General features: G+C 53.0%; 2 protein-coding genes across 2 annotated transcripts; one reads left to right on the top strand and one right to left on the bottom strand.

Annotated features, from left to right (window-relative positions):
- The first annotated feature begins 49 nt into the window (after positions 1–49).
- LOC122382152 (60S ribosomal protein L22-like) lies at positions 50–1836 on the top strand. Its single transcript, XM_043367111.1, has 4 exons — positions 50–150; positions 435–557; positions 1194–1321; positions 1661–1836. Exons 1-4 carry the CDS (start codon positions 142–144, stop codon positions 1806–1808), a joined length of 408 nt encoding a protein of 135 aa, XP_043223046.1. The 5' UTR covers positions 50–141; the 3' UTR covers positions 1809–1836.
- Positions 1837–2764: 928 nt separating this feature from the next.
- LOC122382144 (mediator of RNA polymerase II transcription subunit 14-like) lies at positions 2765–13594 on the bottom strand. The gene is made up of 16 exons (XM_043367094.1): positions 13488–13594; positions 11759–12086; positions 11400–11570; positions 10929–11075; positions 10435–10548; positions 9940–10056; positions 9366–9581; positions 8548–9017; positions 8049–8346; positions 7547–7809; positions 6634–7125; positions 5433–6402; positions 5058–5243; positions 4565–4726; positions 3905–4153; positions 2765–3387 (listed from the first exon to the last, which is right to left on the bottom strand). The coding sequence occupies exons 2-16, from the start codon at positions 11945–11947 to the stop codon at positions 3106–3108; spliced, it is 4326 nt and encodes a 1441-aa protein (XP_043223029.1). The 5' UTR covers positions 11948–12086; positions 13488–13594; the 3' UTR covers positions 2765–3105.
- Positions 13595–13822: the final 228 nt, after the last annotated feature.

Raw genomic sequence — 13822 nt, 5'->3', positions numbered from 1 at the left:
AATGGAGAGAGAGTTCGAAAACTTGACGAGTTGCAAAACCTTTGAAAATGTTGTTCACATGTTGTACAGAATATAGCATCCAACACTATTAGTGACATCCAGCCCTACTTCCTTTTCGTCTCCCGACGTCCGAACAGGAACATGGGAAAGGTGAGTTGTGAATGAATTATGTGGCTATTTGTGATTTCTGCTCAGTTTTCGTGTGTCCTAGGCAGAAAGTGTTTTTACTTATTTTAATAGCGTTGTATATGTGATTGAGGTGTGGAGTATACCAACATAACTGCTAAACTTGGCTCAGGATCTCAACCTACACCGCCGGAAGTGTCGGTCAGGCCCGTTGCCCATGCTTACTTGATAAATTAAAGACACAGAAAGCAGGAAATCTGTTTGATAAATGGCCCAGTACGACCCTAATGGCTACATATGGTTTACAGTTCCAGGCTCCGGCTAAGGGTCGCCCTGCCAAGGGCAAGGGAAAGAAGAAGGCTGAAACCGTCAAGTTCATTGTTGACTGCACTCATCCTGTGGAGGATGGGCTCATGCAGGTGTCTGACTTTGTAAGTATTTGCACCTGGTTGAATAGTCCAATGGTGCGCTTACTGAATGCGCAGGATTGCAAGTTTGAGTGGTTTAAAGTAATTATGTCTGTTTATAATTTTCATAGAATGCAGAAATATTGGTAAATGTCAAGTTTAAGTCCTAAGAAGATTTCATTGATAAATTTTTCATATTATTACATTATTTGACATCCTGAATCCAAAAATGATACTCATATGTCTCGCAAATAAAAGAAGAAAACATAATCAAACCTGACCTAACCTTACCTACTTACCTATAACCTACCAACCTACAACCTACAAACCTACCCTAACCTAACCTTACCTACAACCTAAAACACCTACAACCTAACCTAACCTAAAACCTAAAATTTTTGCTGTTTCATATTCGTATCAAAAGCGCCACAATTGTAGTTAGGACCTAAACTTGACATATACCGAAATATTTTGGTGGAAATTGTGTTTCAGTTGCTGGTTTTGGGCTGTTCTACCTGCATATTTTGAGCTGTGTTCATGCGATTGAATAAGTGCTGCACTCTTCTCTCGCAGGGAAGGTACTGTCCAATATCTTAGGGCCACCTTCCCTAAGATGAGTATAGGGCTATCTTCCCTAAACTCAATTGGCATTCTTCTCAGGAAAAGTTCCTCCAGGAGCGTATCAAGGTGAATGGAAAGACCAAGAACTTTGGCAAGAATCTGCACATTGAGCGTGCCAAGAGCAAGATCACTGTCAGTGCCAACAATGACATCAAGATGGGCAAGAGGTACAATTATGGGCTATGGGTTAGAATAATATATAATCCACAATATGACTTGATTGCCAGCTCTCTACTTACAGGATGTTGTTACTTTGGCAAGGAGTTAATTTGTACATTGAAAGTCTTGGTTGAATGATGGATGCTGCATTTTTTTGGGGGGGGGGGGTAGATTCATCGGTGTAGAGTGATCAGGTGTAACAGCTGCTACATCGGAAGGTTGATAATGGAATAAGTGGGTGCATGTATTTCATGGGAATCTTCATGAGACTGGAACATTCTCCTGTGGAGTAAGCAGAAGCTTCCCTCTTGAAGTTTTTTTTTTTTAATGTCTTGATTGCATTTCAGGTACCTGAAGTACCTGACCAAGAAGTACCTGAAGAAGAACAGCCTGCGTGACTACCTGCGCGTGGTGGCCAGCTCCAAGGACTCGTACGAGCTGAAGTACTTCAGCTTCGACGACGATGAGGACGAGGGCGATGACAACGAGGATTAAATGTCGCAATAAACGTCATCTGATCGTCCGGCTTGTGTGTACGTGGTGCTATGTGTCTGGGAACAGATGGGAAACATGGGAGGGGGGAGCGTAACTAGGCATACATTTATCATGTCTTCCTCGGCTGTCGTTAATTCTGGCGCACGATAGCGTGGACTGCAGAACTGCTTCGCGGTGAGACCGAGGCTGGTTTGGGGGGTGCGGCCTGAGTCGCCGCTTATATCCGCCAGTGTATCAAAATTCTGTGCATAAATTGAGAAAGAGACGTCGAGGGGGCTAGTGCTGGTTCGTAAAGATCTCATTACGGGGTGGGGAACTGAAGATTGAAGACTGAGCAAGCGATCGCGACGATTTGACTCGGACGCCCGAGTGAAGGGTGGGTGGGTTGCGATAACTAGCTATCAAGGTGGAAAACATCGCAGACAGCGATCTGGGAATAAAAACATCCACACGGCAGCCATGACTCATAACAACCTCGAACCCAAACGTCTAGGAGCAAGAGAAACACAAATCTCGCAAACTCTCACAACGCGCCATGACAACCATTCGAATAACCAAAATGTTCAAATATATGACCTGACTTAAAACCTCATTTAACATCCCCAATATCAGAATGCCTTCAAAGTTGTATCCGTATTTAATATTTCAACATCATATTCTCGTGACATGTATAAAAACAGTGCTTATAAGGGGTCGAAGTCAAGTTTAATGAAAATAAGGACATCCTTTCCGGCTTTTTTTCTACATCCTCCCCTAACGTAAAATGAATTTTAGCCACACAGTGTGGGGTGACCGGGGAGACTGAGAAGTGTTCAAATATTGCATATCTGCTCTGTGGGCTCTCGTGTACCGCGGCCTCGCTTGCCGCTCATTGTATGCCTGATTTTTATTGGAACTTCATTAAGCTCATATCGTGTCGGCTACTACACAGGCATCAACCAATTACGAATACAGTATGGAGCGATGTGTTATATTTTCCACGGTAACATAGAGCTATTTGCCTCATCCCAGAGAGCACAATGGACACATGAAATTCGCGAGGCTCCCGGAACTGCATATGGGACCAAACACAAACGGGCGGTTCCCTCCCGCCTGATGCACAGTGCACACTGCCTGCGGCCACTCCACACGGTATGCAGTTAGGTGATAACGGAAATCATTCTAAAACGCGGCGGTGGACGGCCCATCACGCAGCCATTTCGGGCCGGTATCCCGGGCTGCGCCGCGCGTGACATGAGGGGCGTGTCAGAAAACGACGCGCCGCCGTTGAGCGCTGGGACACCGCGCGGCCGGCCGGTCACTGCATGCGGTCCCTGGGCCCCGGCTGACCAGCGCCCATCATGCTGGGCATCATGCCGCCCATGGGCCGCTGCTGCTGGTACTGGCGCTGCTGCATCATCATCTGGCCGCCAGGGGCGCCACCGTCGCTGCCGAGAGGTGGTGCCACCGCCTGCGGCTGCTCGGTGGGCAGCGCGAAGCTGTGCACCACGTCGTGCACGGCGCGGAACAGGGAGCACTCACCGGCCTGGGCAGCCAGCTCGCTGCTGCGCCGCATCAGCTGGTTCACCTGCTGCGCCACCTAGCCGCCAAACGGACACGCTGCGTCAGAGACCCGTGCCATCGCATACCGGACACGTAAAGCAACGGCCATGGAACGCAATAGTTCCTAGTAAGATGGGGTCAAAAGGCATCGCACCAGTTACGAAAAATGTTCGTAAAATGACGAACACCATGGCAAAACAATTACTTACTCTTCATTCCCCGTACCGAATGCACGTTAGCCAGTTTTCGGACCGTCCCGGACTGACTAACTTGACCCGTTCGGGCTATCATACACTAAGTGCGAATTCGGCATCCGGAAAATCAGGGATAATTTTCCGGGATCAACGGGATCATTCGGTGTTTTAGGCTGACACCGTGCACAACGGACATGCCAATGAGTAAAAGAGCCATTACTGAAGCAAAAGCAATCATGACTTATTGCATCGATAGTCCTTGCAATACCAAATTATTACCGGTGATCCCGGATAATTATCCCTCATTTTCCGGATGTCGAACGCACGCTAAATATACCGCGGCCACCCGTCAATGATCACCTGGTTGGGCTGGTAGTCCTTCTTGTCGGCACACTGTGTCATGTTGTCGGCCATATCGTAGACGACCGGCAGGACGATGCGGGCCGGCTCGGAACCGGTCGGGGCCGCCAGTCGGCGCGTCAGCTGCAGGAAGAAGAGCACCTTGTTGCCGACGATGATGAGTGAGACGAGGCCGACGGGGATGAGGGCCGGCAGCGCGGCCGGGTGGGAGGTGGTGCACCACTCGACCGACCAGTTCATCGCCGACGCCTGTGGACAGAACGGGGGGAGGCGGTGTCAGGCAGAGCTTAGGGACAGGGCACGGTTAAACACAGGGTCAGCTGATGGCGACAACCAAGAACGGGACTCTCTTACACTGCAGTGCAGCGTTCTTGCGCTGCTGTTGAGAACCGGCTAGCAGCTGGCTTATGGCTACACAACAGGCTGCAGCTATGGTAACCAGTAAGAACATTTATAAGAGAAGGTACAAAGCGACAACAGATAGTCATTAGTCATCGTTTTTTTTTTTTTGCCTAGTCAGGTGAACTTATCTAACTAGAAAACAAGCTGATGAACATTTCAGGCAGATCAGAAACCAGGAAACAACATGACTCGACCTCATGTAAATACTAAATATGCCGCCCACGGCTGACACGGGTGGCCACTCTGGCCGCGACTGACCTTGGGGTTGTTGGGGTCGGACGTGATCTCCTCCAGCTGCAGGATGCGGATGAAGTCGCGCAGCACCTTGGCCTGCCTGTTCAGCATGGTGATGAACGTCTTCAGCGTGTTGTGTCGGTACGGCGGCACGGCCACCTTGGTCTCAAAGTAGCGCTCCAAGACCTGGAGGTAAAGGTCAACACGAGGTCAGACATTGGAAAAGAGATGGTCGGGTGCGCAGCCTTGGCCAAACGCGGACGAACAGCGCGGTCACTGACACAGTGATCAAAGACGGACCAACCAACAGCACGACCACATAAATGCACAGGCTATCGCGAAGCAGACAGGGAGCAACCAGCAGACGCGATCACAATACAACCGAAGTGAGGCGGCGTTATTAGACAATACGGGAAACGCCAAATAAATACACACACACACACGTCAAGCACACATCACACATCAATACGCACATCAAGCACCTCTCAGCTGAGGGGAGGCCACCCCGCGTACGTACCTGCATCTCCTCGGGTTGCCACTGTTCCATGCTGTCCGGGTTAGGCTGTACGCTGAGGTGCAGGGTCTGCACGTGCTCGGGCTCCAGCCGGACGCGGCACTGCAGACACGTCGTCTTGAACATGATGACGCCCTGCTCAGTCGGCTGCAGGCGCACGATGCTCGGCGTGGACGGCGATTCGAGTGTCTGAGGGAGAGCGGCAATGCGGGAGGTTAACAACGAGATGTGGCAGGCTCCAGATGGCTCGAGAATACAGGCGAAAAGGAATTGGCCAGAGGATGATGGAGCAACATGGCCTACTCTTTACGAGCGCTTATATGTGCAATGTGCATATAACTAGAACGTTTGATGATCAGTAATTTCTCCCCCACTCACCTTCCTCAGGTGGGCGCGCAGGTAGACACAGCCGAGGTGTCGCTCCAGTGGTGATACCTGCATCACGTCCGGCGCCGCGCGCAGCGCAGCCGGCGGCACCGGCGCGCGCGTGCAGAGCTGGTCAAACGACTCGTGCGACAGCATGACGGGCGCGGCGGCCGGCCGCAGTCGGGTGGCCGGCGCCTTGGAGACTGCCGGCGATCCGGCCACGGCCGGTGACATGAGCGGCTGGGCGGTGAACGGACTCATGGCGCCGGCCGCCGCCGGACTGTGGCCCACATGGCTCGGACTGGGCGCCGGCAGGAAGCCCGGCGACGGCGCGTGCAGCGGCGTCGAGGACGGCGCCGGCGAGCTGGAGACGACGGGCGCGGCCGGCGCCGGAGACGGCTGCAGCGGGCTGGCCGGCGTGTGCGGCTGCGATAGCGAGCCGGGCGTCATCGGGTGCGCGAACCGCGCGTGCGCCGCTGGCGAGCCGCTGGGCCGGGCGGCCGGCGCCGGCACTGCTGACGGCGGGTCCAGCTCCAGACTGGTGGGAGACGGCGGGGTGTCGTCCTCTCCGCCCACCCCCGAGAAGGACGGGTCGGCCGCGTACTTGGCCAGGAAGGCGGACAGGTTGCGCAGCGGCGTCAGCTCGTCCAGCGGCCGGCTGCGGTCCGACACACAGAAGGCGCCGTCGCGGACCGATACCAGCTCGTCGCTGTGCAGGTGGATCGACAGACAGTAGGTCTTGCGGTAGACGAGCCGCACGTGCCAGGCCGTCTGCGGCAGAAGGATGAAGTTGGGCACGGGCTCCAGCGGGCGGTCGCTGCGTACGCCCAGTCGCGGCGTGGCAGACAGCTTGTCGAGCGAGACCAGCGGCGAGTAGGTGCTGTCCAGAGCCACCATCAGCTGCGCCAGCGACCGCTCCGCGTTCAGCAGGTCCTCCAGCTGACCGCGCAGCATGGCGTGCGGGTTGGTGGCGCTGCTCGACCTGAGAATGACCAACGAACCGGGACTGTCAGCTGTACGATACGCATTACACAGGTACCTATGTTTCATACAATGCTAAGAAGGCACTAGAAAACACTACACGATGAGCCCGACTGGGTTTGGTACGTTTGATTACGGAGCTTGGTTTCATTTTAACTGCATTTTCAAATGACTGTTCGGACCTATTCTAGGTAAATTGCCAACAGCTACCCAACATTCCCGCGCCACTCACCTAGCGTTGATGCCGAAGCTAAGCCGGAACCTCTTCTCGTCACTGCTGTACTCGACCTTCACCGTGGACCCCCTGCTGGGCCCGTAGGCCAGCGTCAGCGTCCGATACGTGAACGACGAGATCTCCGTGAGCTGACTGAGGCCGCGCTGCCGGTCGTCAGCCACGAACTGCTGGTAGGCCAGCAGCAGGGCGTACAGCTCGGCCATCTGGCGCCAGTCAGCCAGCAGCCGGTCCACCACCTCCGAGACGGCCTCCACGGCCGGCTGCGGGTACCAAAAGTGCACCAGTCGCCGGCTGGCCTGCTCGCGCCGCTGCTGGGAGCGAGCCGGTGCGCCGTGGAACACGTACTCGACGGCCCAGCGCGAGCCCTGCTTATCCTCCTGCTGGGTGATGGTGGCCGAGAGCAGGGCGCGGCGCAGCTGCTCCATGGCCACCGGCTCCACGTCCGCCACCGTCGGCAGGTCGATCAGACGGATGTAGCGCGACTGGCCACTGTCGGGGGGGGGGGGGAGGGGAGCGGAGTGCGGTCAGCGGCAGAGAACAACACGGCAGCCAACGGGAGCAAACATATTATATAGATGGAGAACAAACGCAGGTCTAATTATGCGCTGATTTCAGAACGGTATTAAGTTATTAACGCATTGCACTACTGTTACTTCTCCAGACAGCAACTCTTGCTTCTTCTTAGGTCCGAATGGAGACTAGTCTGTGAAGTTATAACCTCTAAAGATGGCGGCTACGCCCGGCCAACTGTGTTCAACTTTTCATGTTAACCTTTGAACCCGTTAGGAATACGGTAAATGACGCCCGAAGGGGCTCCAATGACATCTGCGACTGAGACGCCCGACTGGTTTGCTCTGACCCCGGCGACTGATGCCCGACCGGGCTGCAAAGTCTGACCCCTGGGACTGACCTGGGGTCGACGGCGGCGCCTCCGTGCGGCACGCGCTGTCTACTGAGCTCGCTGCAGAGCGCTGCGCACGGGATCTGCTCGTCACACAGTGCTACCACCTGGGCCAGCTCGGTGATGAAGAAGGCGGGAGATCCGGCGGCGCGCGACGGCGAGCCGGGCGCCGAGGGGGCGCGCTGGCGCGGCGTCTCGGCGACGCCCGCCTCCAGTACCGTGCCCGGACCGTGCAGACACAGGAACGTGTCCAGCTCGACAAACGTCAGTACCTGGCATACCGAGGATATACCGACACGTCAGGACGATGATAGAAAAGAAATTTGGACGGAACAACTAGAGGCGGTCACTAATCACGAAGTCTTTCCTTTGCCACATTAGATACCAGCTTATGCACAAGTTTCAAACTAGCAGATGGTCCTTATCAAGAAGAAAAGACATCAGCTGTAGGAGCTTGTAGCCCCGCCCGCAATATCCAGCACAAGCAGCATGCCAATAGTCTCCGACTGACCTTGAGGTACTTTTTGGGCAGGTGGCGCTCGTTGGCGTCCTCGCTGCCGTCCTCGATGCTGCACGGCTTCACGGTCACCATGTAGAAGCTGTAGGTCATGCTGTTGGGACTGCCAGGCCGCTCCTGACACACCACCACCAGCACCCTGCGCGGGAACCGGTGCAGGCGCACGTAGATCTGGTGCGCCGGCAGCCGGCCCAGCGGGTGTCCCTCCCGGTAGGAGAGCGGCAGCGCCTCGTGCGCCGAGGCCGGCAGGTGCTGCAGCGTCTTCTCGGCCCGGCGCAGCGTCACCCAGAACCTGGCCGCAGCGAGACACTCGTCAGAGCGGGAATACAGCGACAAACTGTAGGTGCAGGGTCGGTTTACGGCAATGATCAGTCACCGCATCCACCAGAGTCCAGAACGCCGCTAGTCATCAGGCAAGACGGTAGAAACAACAGAAAATAAAGAGTGCAGAGGAACCATTAAGTGCTGCTAAAATGACACCGAGGAAACTCACCGGAGCCGAGTGAGCAGCGCGCGCAGCTGGGAGCAGTCCCCGTTTAGCGCAGCCGTCACCTCCTCACACACGGGTGTCTCGTAGAGTGGCACGTGAGCCGACAGGGTGCCGCGGTGCACGTCCACCGCCACCAGCAGGTGCTCGCCTTTGAGGCACGGCTGCAGCAGCGGTACGGAGAGCACAGCCGGCGATCCGGCCAGCGTCAGCTGCTCGGCCGGCAGCTGCACCAGCCGCGCCAGCTGCTCGCGCATGTCGGCCAGCACGGCGCGGCTGCGCAGGTGGATGGTGTGCACCAGCAGCCGCTCCAGAGACAGCCGGTCCGAGCGGACGGCACGCTCGGCCTGCTCGGCGCTGCGGCTGTCCTGCAGCGGCGGCCAGTGGGTGACCAGCAGCGGCCGGCCGGCGTCCGCCGGGTCCGCCTGCAGCGACACGCGGTAGGCCGGCTCCGAGCGCGCCTCGCGGCCCGTCACCTGGAGCAGGGGGTACGGGGAGGTCGTCTACGGGGTAAATGGTGGACGGACGGAATTCAAACGAAAATTTGGGTCAAACAGAGTCAGGTTAGCATCCGGTCACGCCGCACTGCTGATTCATGAAGTAATGAAAATTACCGAATGATAAAGATAAGATCAAGATGACTGATATTGACTAAAAACATACCGGCCCCGTAACTTCGGTAGCACAGTGGTTTTTGGAACTCTGTCTCGTAAAACGGTACTTCATGACTCATGCAAATCCTTCGCATCGTTGCGCGTTGTAAGAACACGTTGATCCCAGTCGCATACTCGACAGGACATACCCACCGTTCAGCACGCACTCACCTCCCGCCAGTAGGCCACCGAGAGCAGCCGGCCCGGCTGGTAGTCGTGCACGCGCACATTATCTCCGAGTCGGTCCCTGCACAGCTGCACCACCTGCGAGTGGAGCACCTCTAGCTGCAGGCTCTGGCAGAACGAGTGCAGGATGGTGTAGATGTCGTGCAGCGGCCGAGCAGAGTCGGCCAGGTACGAGCTCACCAGCTGGTGCAGGTAGTGAACCTGGACAGATAGACGAGACAGACCACGGTCAGGTGATCAGGCAGGATAAAGTACGACAGACGGGGACACGCCCGGAAAACGGCCGGGTCATCCATACCACTGCTAGGTAGTCAAGGAAAACAAAACAAACAGTTACGTCAGTGATAGCGATATTTACAAAATACGCCCATGGCGTATATAAATGACTTGTCATCTTTGGCAACGATTTGTCATGTCTATGAAAATGAGACAATCTGGTGCGCCACACTAAATTCCCCGCTGTCAACTTCCCTTCAAAAGCCTTATAGACGGAACGTCCCCAAAGTCCATCGCATCTTCAGCAGTCCGGTCTCCCCTACTCCATCCAATTCTCTCTCACCTGCAGTGGGTGCACCAGACTCTTCCCCTCGCCCGTCTCCTTGTCCTCCACGAGAATCTCGATCTCAAGCAGGGTCCATGGCACGGTCGGACCGTCTCCCATCAGAGTCAGCGACACCTGCCCGACATCATTCGGTCAGACGGAGAGCGTCAGAACGGAGACGGACATCGACGGGCCTCGATTATTCGCAGGGTTCGCGTATGTAAATATGTACAGCAGAGTATCAGTGTAAAACATTCGAGGTTAACGCCGACCCATCGCAAACACCCATTTATCTCGTTCATTGACAGCAGAGTTATTGATGGTTTGATTACTTAGTGACTCTACTGTTCTGGTGAGAAGAAAGGTCGGTCTTGGGTCGGTCAGTGTGGGGTCGTACCCGAGCAGGATCTACCTGGTTCCCTGGTTTCAGATACAAACAGTCCAACTCGACTGTTTCCCGGTAGAAGCCAACAATGGCACGAGTGAGAGACCATGATATGTGGGAGGCCTCACCTGAAACTCGTGTTCAACCGTGATGCGGACGCGGCCGCCGCCGATCTTGAGCTGTAGCATCTGTGGCGGCAGGTCGGCGGTCACCAGCCGGTGCTCGATGATCTGGTCCAGCCTCTACCGACGGAGGAGGGTGCGCGTCAGACAAAACACGCGAGTGAATTACAGATAGACATAGGGGATGGGCTGACACTGACACTACCGTAAGTCGACACTACAATAAAAGTATGCGGCTGTCGGCTGACAAGATGTCTAAAATTGTTATAATAACTACTGGACATCAAAAACCAGAGAGTAATAGTAACTTGATTCAGGTCGCAACTGCCTTTAGCAAACAGATTCATTTCTATCAGCCATCACACTTGTGAATGCCACTCTGTCTTTCACGAGATCAACTTGCACGAGTTTCTCTAGAAAAGGGCACATGTCCGGTCCGGACGCACCCTCCTGACCCATCCCGTCCAAGTTTATTACCCATCAGGTCCATCAGACCTCACCTGCAGTGTGGTGGCCTTCTCGACAGGAGTGATGGCCTTGGCTGGTACGATCCGCTCGCGGATACAGAGCGGCAGCCGGCTGTAGGAGCCGGTGGTCAGTACCTCGACTGCCGCCGGGATATGGAACGTTGGCAGACGGGCAGCCACCTGACGGCACCGGACGTGGGTCGATGGTCACAGAAGTTAGTGGGAAATATGGCGACAAAGAGGAATGACCACCTGCATACACCTGAGTTGGATGAGTAGACATGAAAGAAGAGCTGAGTCGATGGTGAGCTACGGCAATAATCATTGACCAACGACCTTGGTGTAAAACTTCATTTCATAGAGCAGAATAAAATCAAACTGTGCTGAAGCCAAGAAGGTTTCTACTTTCTTCCTGCAGATCGGCAACTGTAACTGTAACTACTAACTTTAGAAAGGACTCTGACGATCCACATCGCGCTCGAAAGTCCCTGCAGGCGCTCTCACCAGTTCCTGGCGCGCCATCTGCGACAGTTTGTCAGCCGTGTCGATGAACAGCATGCTCTGCTTGTCGAGGAAGGCCATGATGCCGGCACTCTTGTCCACCTTGGAGACGCTGCCAGCCCATTTAACCAGCGCCAGCAGCCGGATACACAACTGGCGCGTCCGGGAGGCAAACTGCCGGCATGGACAGCATAGTTGGTACACTGATCGGGTGGTCAAGGCAGAACTGCAGTCAGCATAAATGCTTATGCAACAACTGAAGCAGACACAGCAATGATACATTTAACTTCTTCAAGGTGATGCTTGTGGCATCTGCATTTTTGAAGATAGTTATATCACTTATATCACAAAAAAAAACTCACCTGGACAATTTCGATTTTCCGCTCCATGTCGTTTTTGCGCGGCAGCAGCTCTGAGAGCACGGTGAGTTCATGGTAGGTGCGCTGCACGATAAAGTCGATCAGGTGGCCGAGGGAGATGGAACCACCGGTCGGGCCGTGTGGGCCGCCGCCGCCGCCGCCCTCCATCGGCGTCCGCACCACCGGCATCATGGTGACGGCGCCGCAGTCACAGCCGCCGGTGACCGCTCAGAGCCGCGGTCTGAGCCGCTCAGCGCTCGGTGCCGCTGGGCAGGGTCGCTCACTGCTGACGGCCACGACCACACAGGGCGGACCGCCAGCACCTCGCAGACTGCAGGAAACAGAGATGGGCGAGGTCACAGCATATACACTAATTGTCATCAAATATTTCCTCATTGATTACAATCTTTTTTGCAAGTCATATGTACATCTTTGTTTCTGCAATCTTTGTCTGTGGATATCCATCCATCAAACCACAGCAGAGTCCCCAATCTGGCCAGTACTATCTTGTACCTCCTAAATCGTCCTAATATCCCCATACTACCATAAGAACACAGAGGACTATTTGCATTTCTATAGGCATTTGGCCTGAAGCCTGATGCGCAACCACTTAACCTAAAAATATTTGACTTACCATTGCTTGCAAATTGCAATATATTCATGCGAGTAAAAAGTAACTGTTTCCTTATCCCTGGGTAGGCAAAAATCAGTAGGTCAGGTCAGGTAAGGTTTGGTTATGTTCTGACCAAATTACTTGTGTTATTTTGCTATCCTACCCAACGTAGGTAACCCTGATTTACAACATTTCCCTTTTTTGTTTGGTATTATAACATCATTTTCATCAAATTGACCAATTTAAGCGCAACCTTGGTTTTTGTTGTCGTTGTAGTGTAAGCATACACAAATGGTGGTCGGAAACACGGAGGTCCCCAAGCGTTTTCGTTTTAATTATATGAATCCAATTAGTATCACAACATGCTATAATCCAACTATCTAACATTCCCTGCCAGTAAAATGCAACAGCTTACCATTTAAAGCTGGCAAAATTGACCCCAAAACACCACATTCCTCACCCCGGTGGCACGCACAATGTCTCCTAGATATTATTATGAAATTTGTATGTTATTTTTAAAGATAATCATAAATCGGCAATTGTAGAGCAGATGTCACACGAAGGTTTTCCAACTGAGGAGAGGTGCTGTAGGTTTGTAGGTTGTAGGGTAGGTTTGTAAGTTTGTAGGTTGTAGGTTGTAAGTTTTTAGGTTGTAGGTTTGTAGGTTGTAGGTTAGGCTAGATCACATTAGGTTAGGTTTGTTAAGGTTTTGTTAGAAAGAAGCACCTCCGGGTATAGCGCCTCTCCTTGGTTAGAAAACCTTCGTGTGACGTCTGCTCTACTAATACCCATAAATGTTGATGGAATGTTTAGAAACCATTCCAAATGTTTTAGAGAATTTAGTAGCATTGGAAAGCTACTTAGCCACATTGCAAAAGTTAGGTTGTGCCGCACACTTTCACCATCAACTCTATTTCCACAATTCAAATTTGCGGTCTACTAATTAAAGGCCTGATTTCTATTCAACCAATAGGTAGGTTAGTACCCTGAAAAATCATTTTTCAACCTCAACCTCATTTTATATTGATATCTGGGCAGCGTTGAAGAGAAATGAAGGAATCCCAAGAAAATTCGGACAAAGGAATGAGATAAATAAAAAGAAACATGGTGAATACTTACAAAATCCGATTTTAAGCAATTGTTTTTCTCAAAATTAGCGAATAAACTCTTTTGATATCATCAATTCCGATCTGTTTACATTCTAAATATAAAAGCGGTGCTGATTTGTAGACAAACATCGCGCACCTTTGATTGTCTCTAGCTGGTGATACCATATTTAAGGGTATATGGAAGCGAAAAACCTTTGGAGTTTTAAAGTTTTCCGTCACTTAAACCCGAAATCGCTTGGTAATAATGAGAAATGATCTAACAAATACCGAGCAAAGCAGCATAAATCAAGGTCTAAAATCTTATCCATCCGATGCCAGTCCTCTGGCCTCAGGGCCCTGTTTCAC

This window comes from Amphibalanus amphitrite, unplaced genomic scaffold, assembly GCF_019059575.1.
Source record: "Amphibalanus amphitrite isolate SeventyFive unplaced genomic scaffold, NRLGWU_Aamphi_draft 000134F_arrow, whole genome shotgun sequence".
Taxonomy (NCBI): domain Eukaryota; kingdom Metazoa; phylum Arthropoda; class Thecostraca; order Balanomorpha; family Balanidae; genus Amphibalanus; species Amphibalanus amphitrite.
Note: the sequence above shows the minus strand (reverse complement) of the source record. Positions and strands in the feature narration are given on the sequence as shown.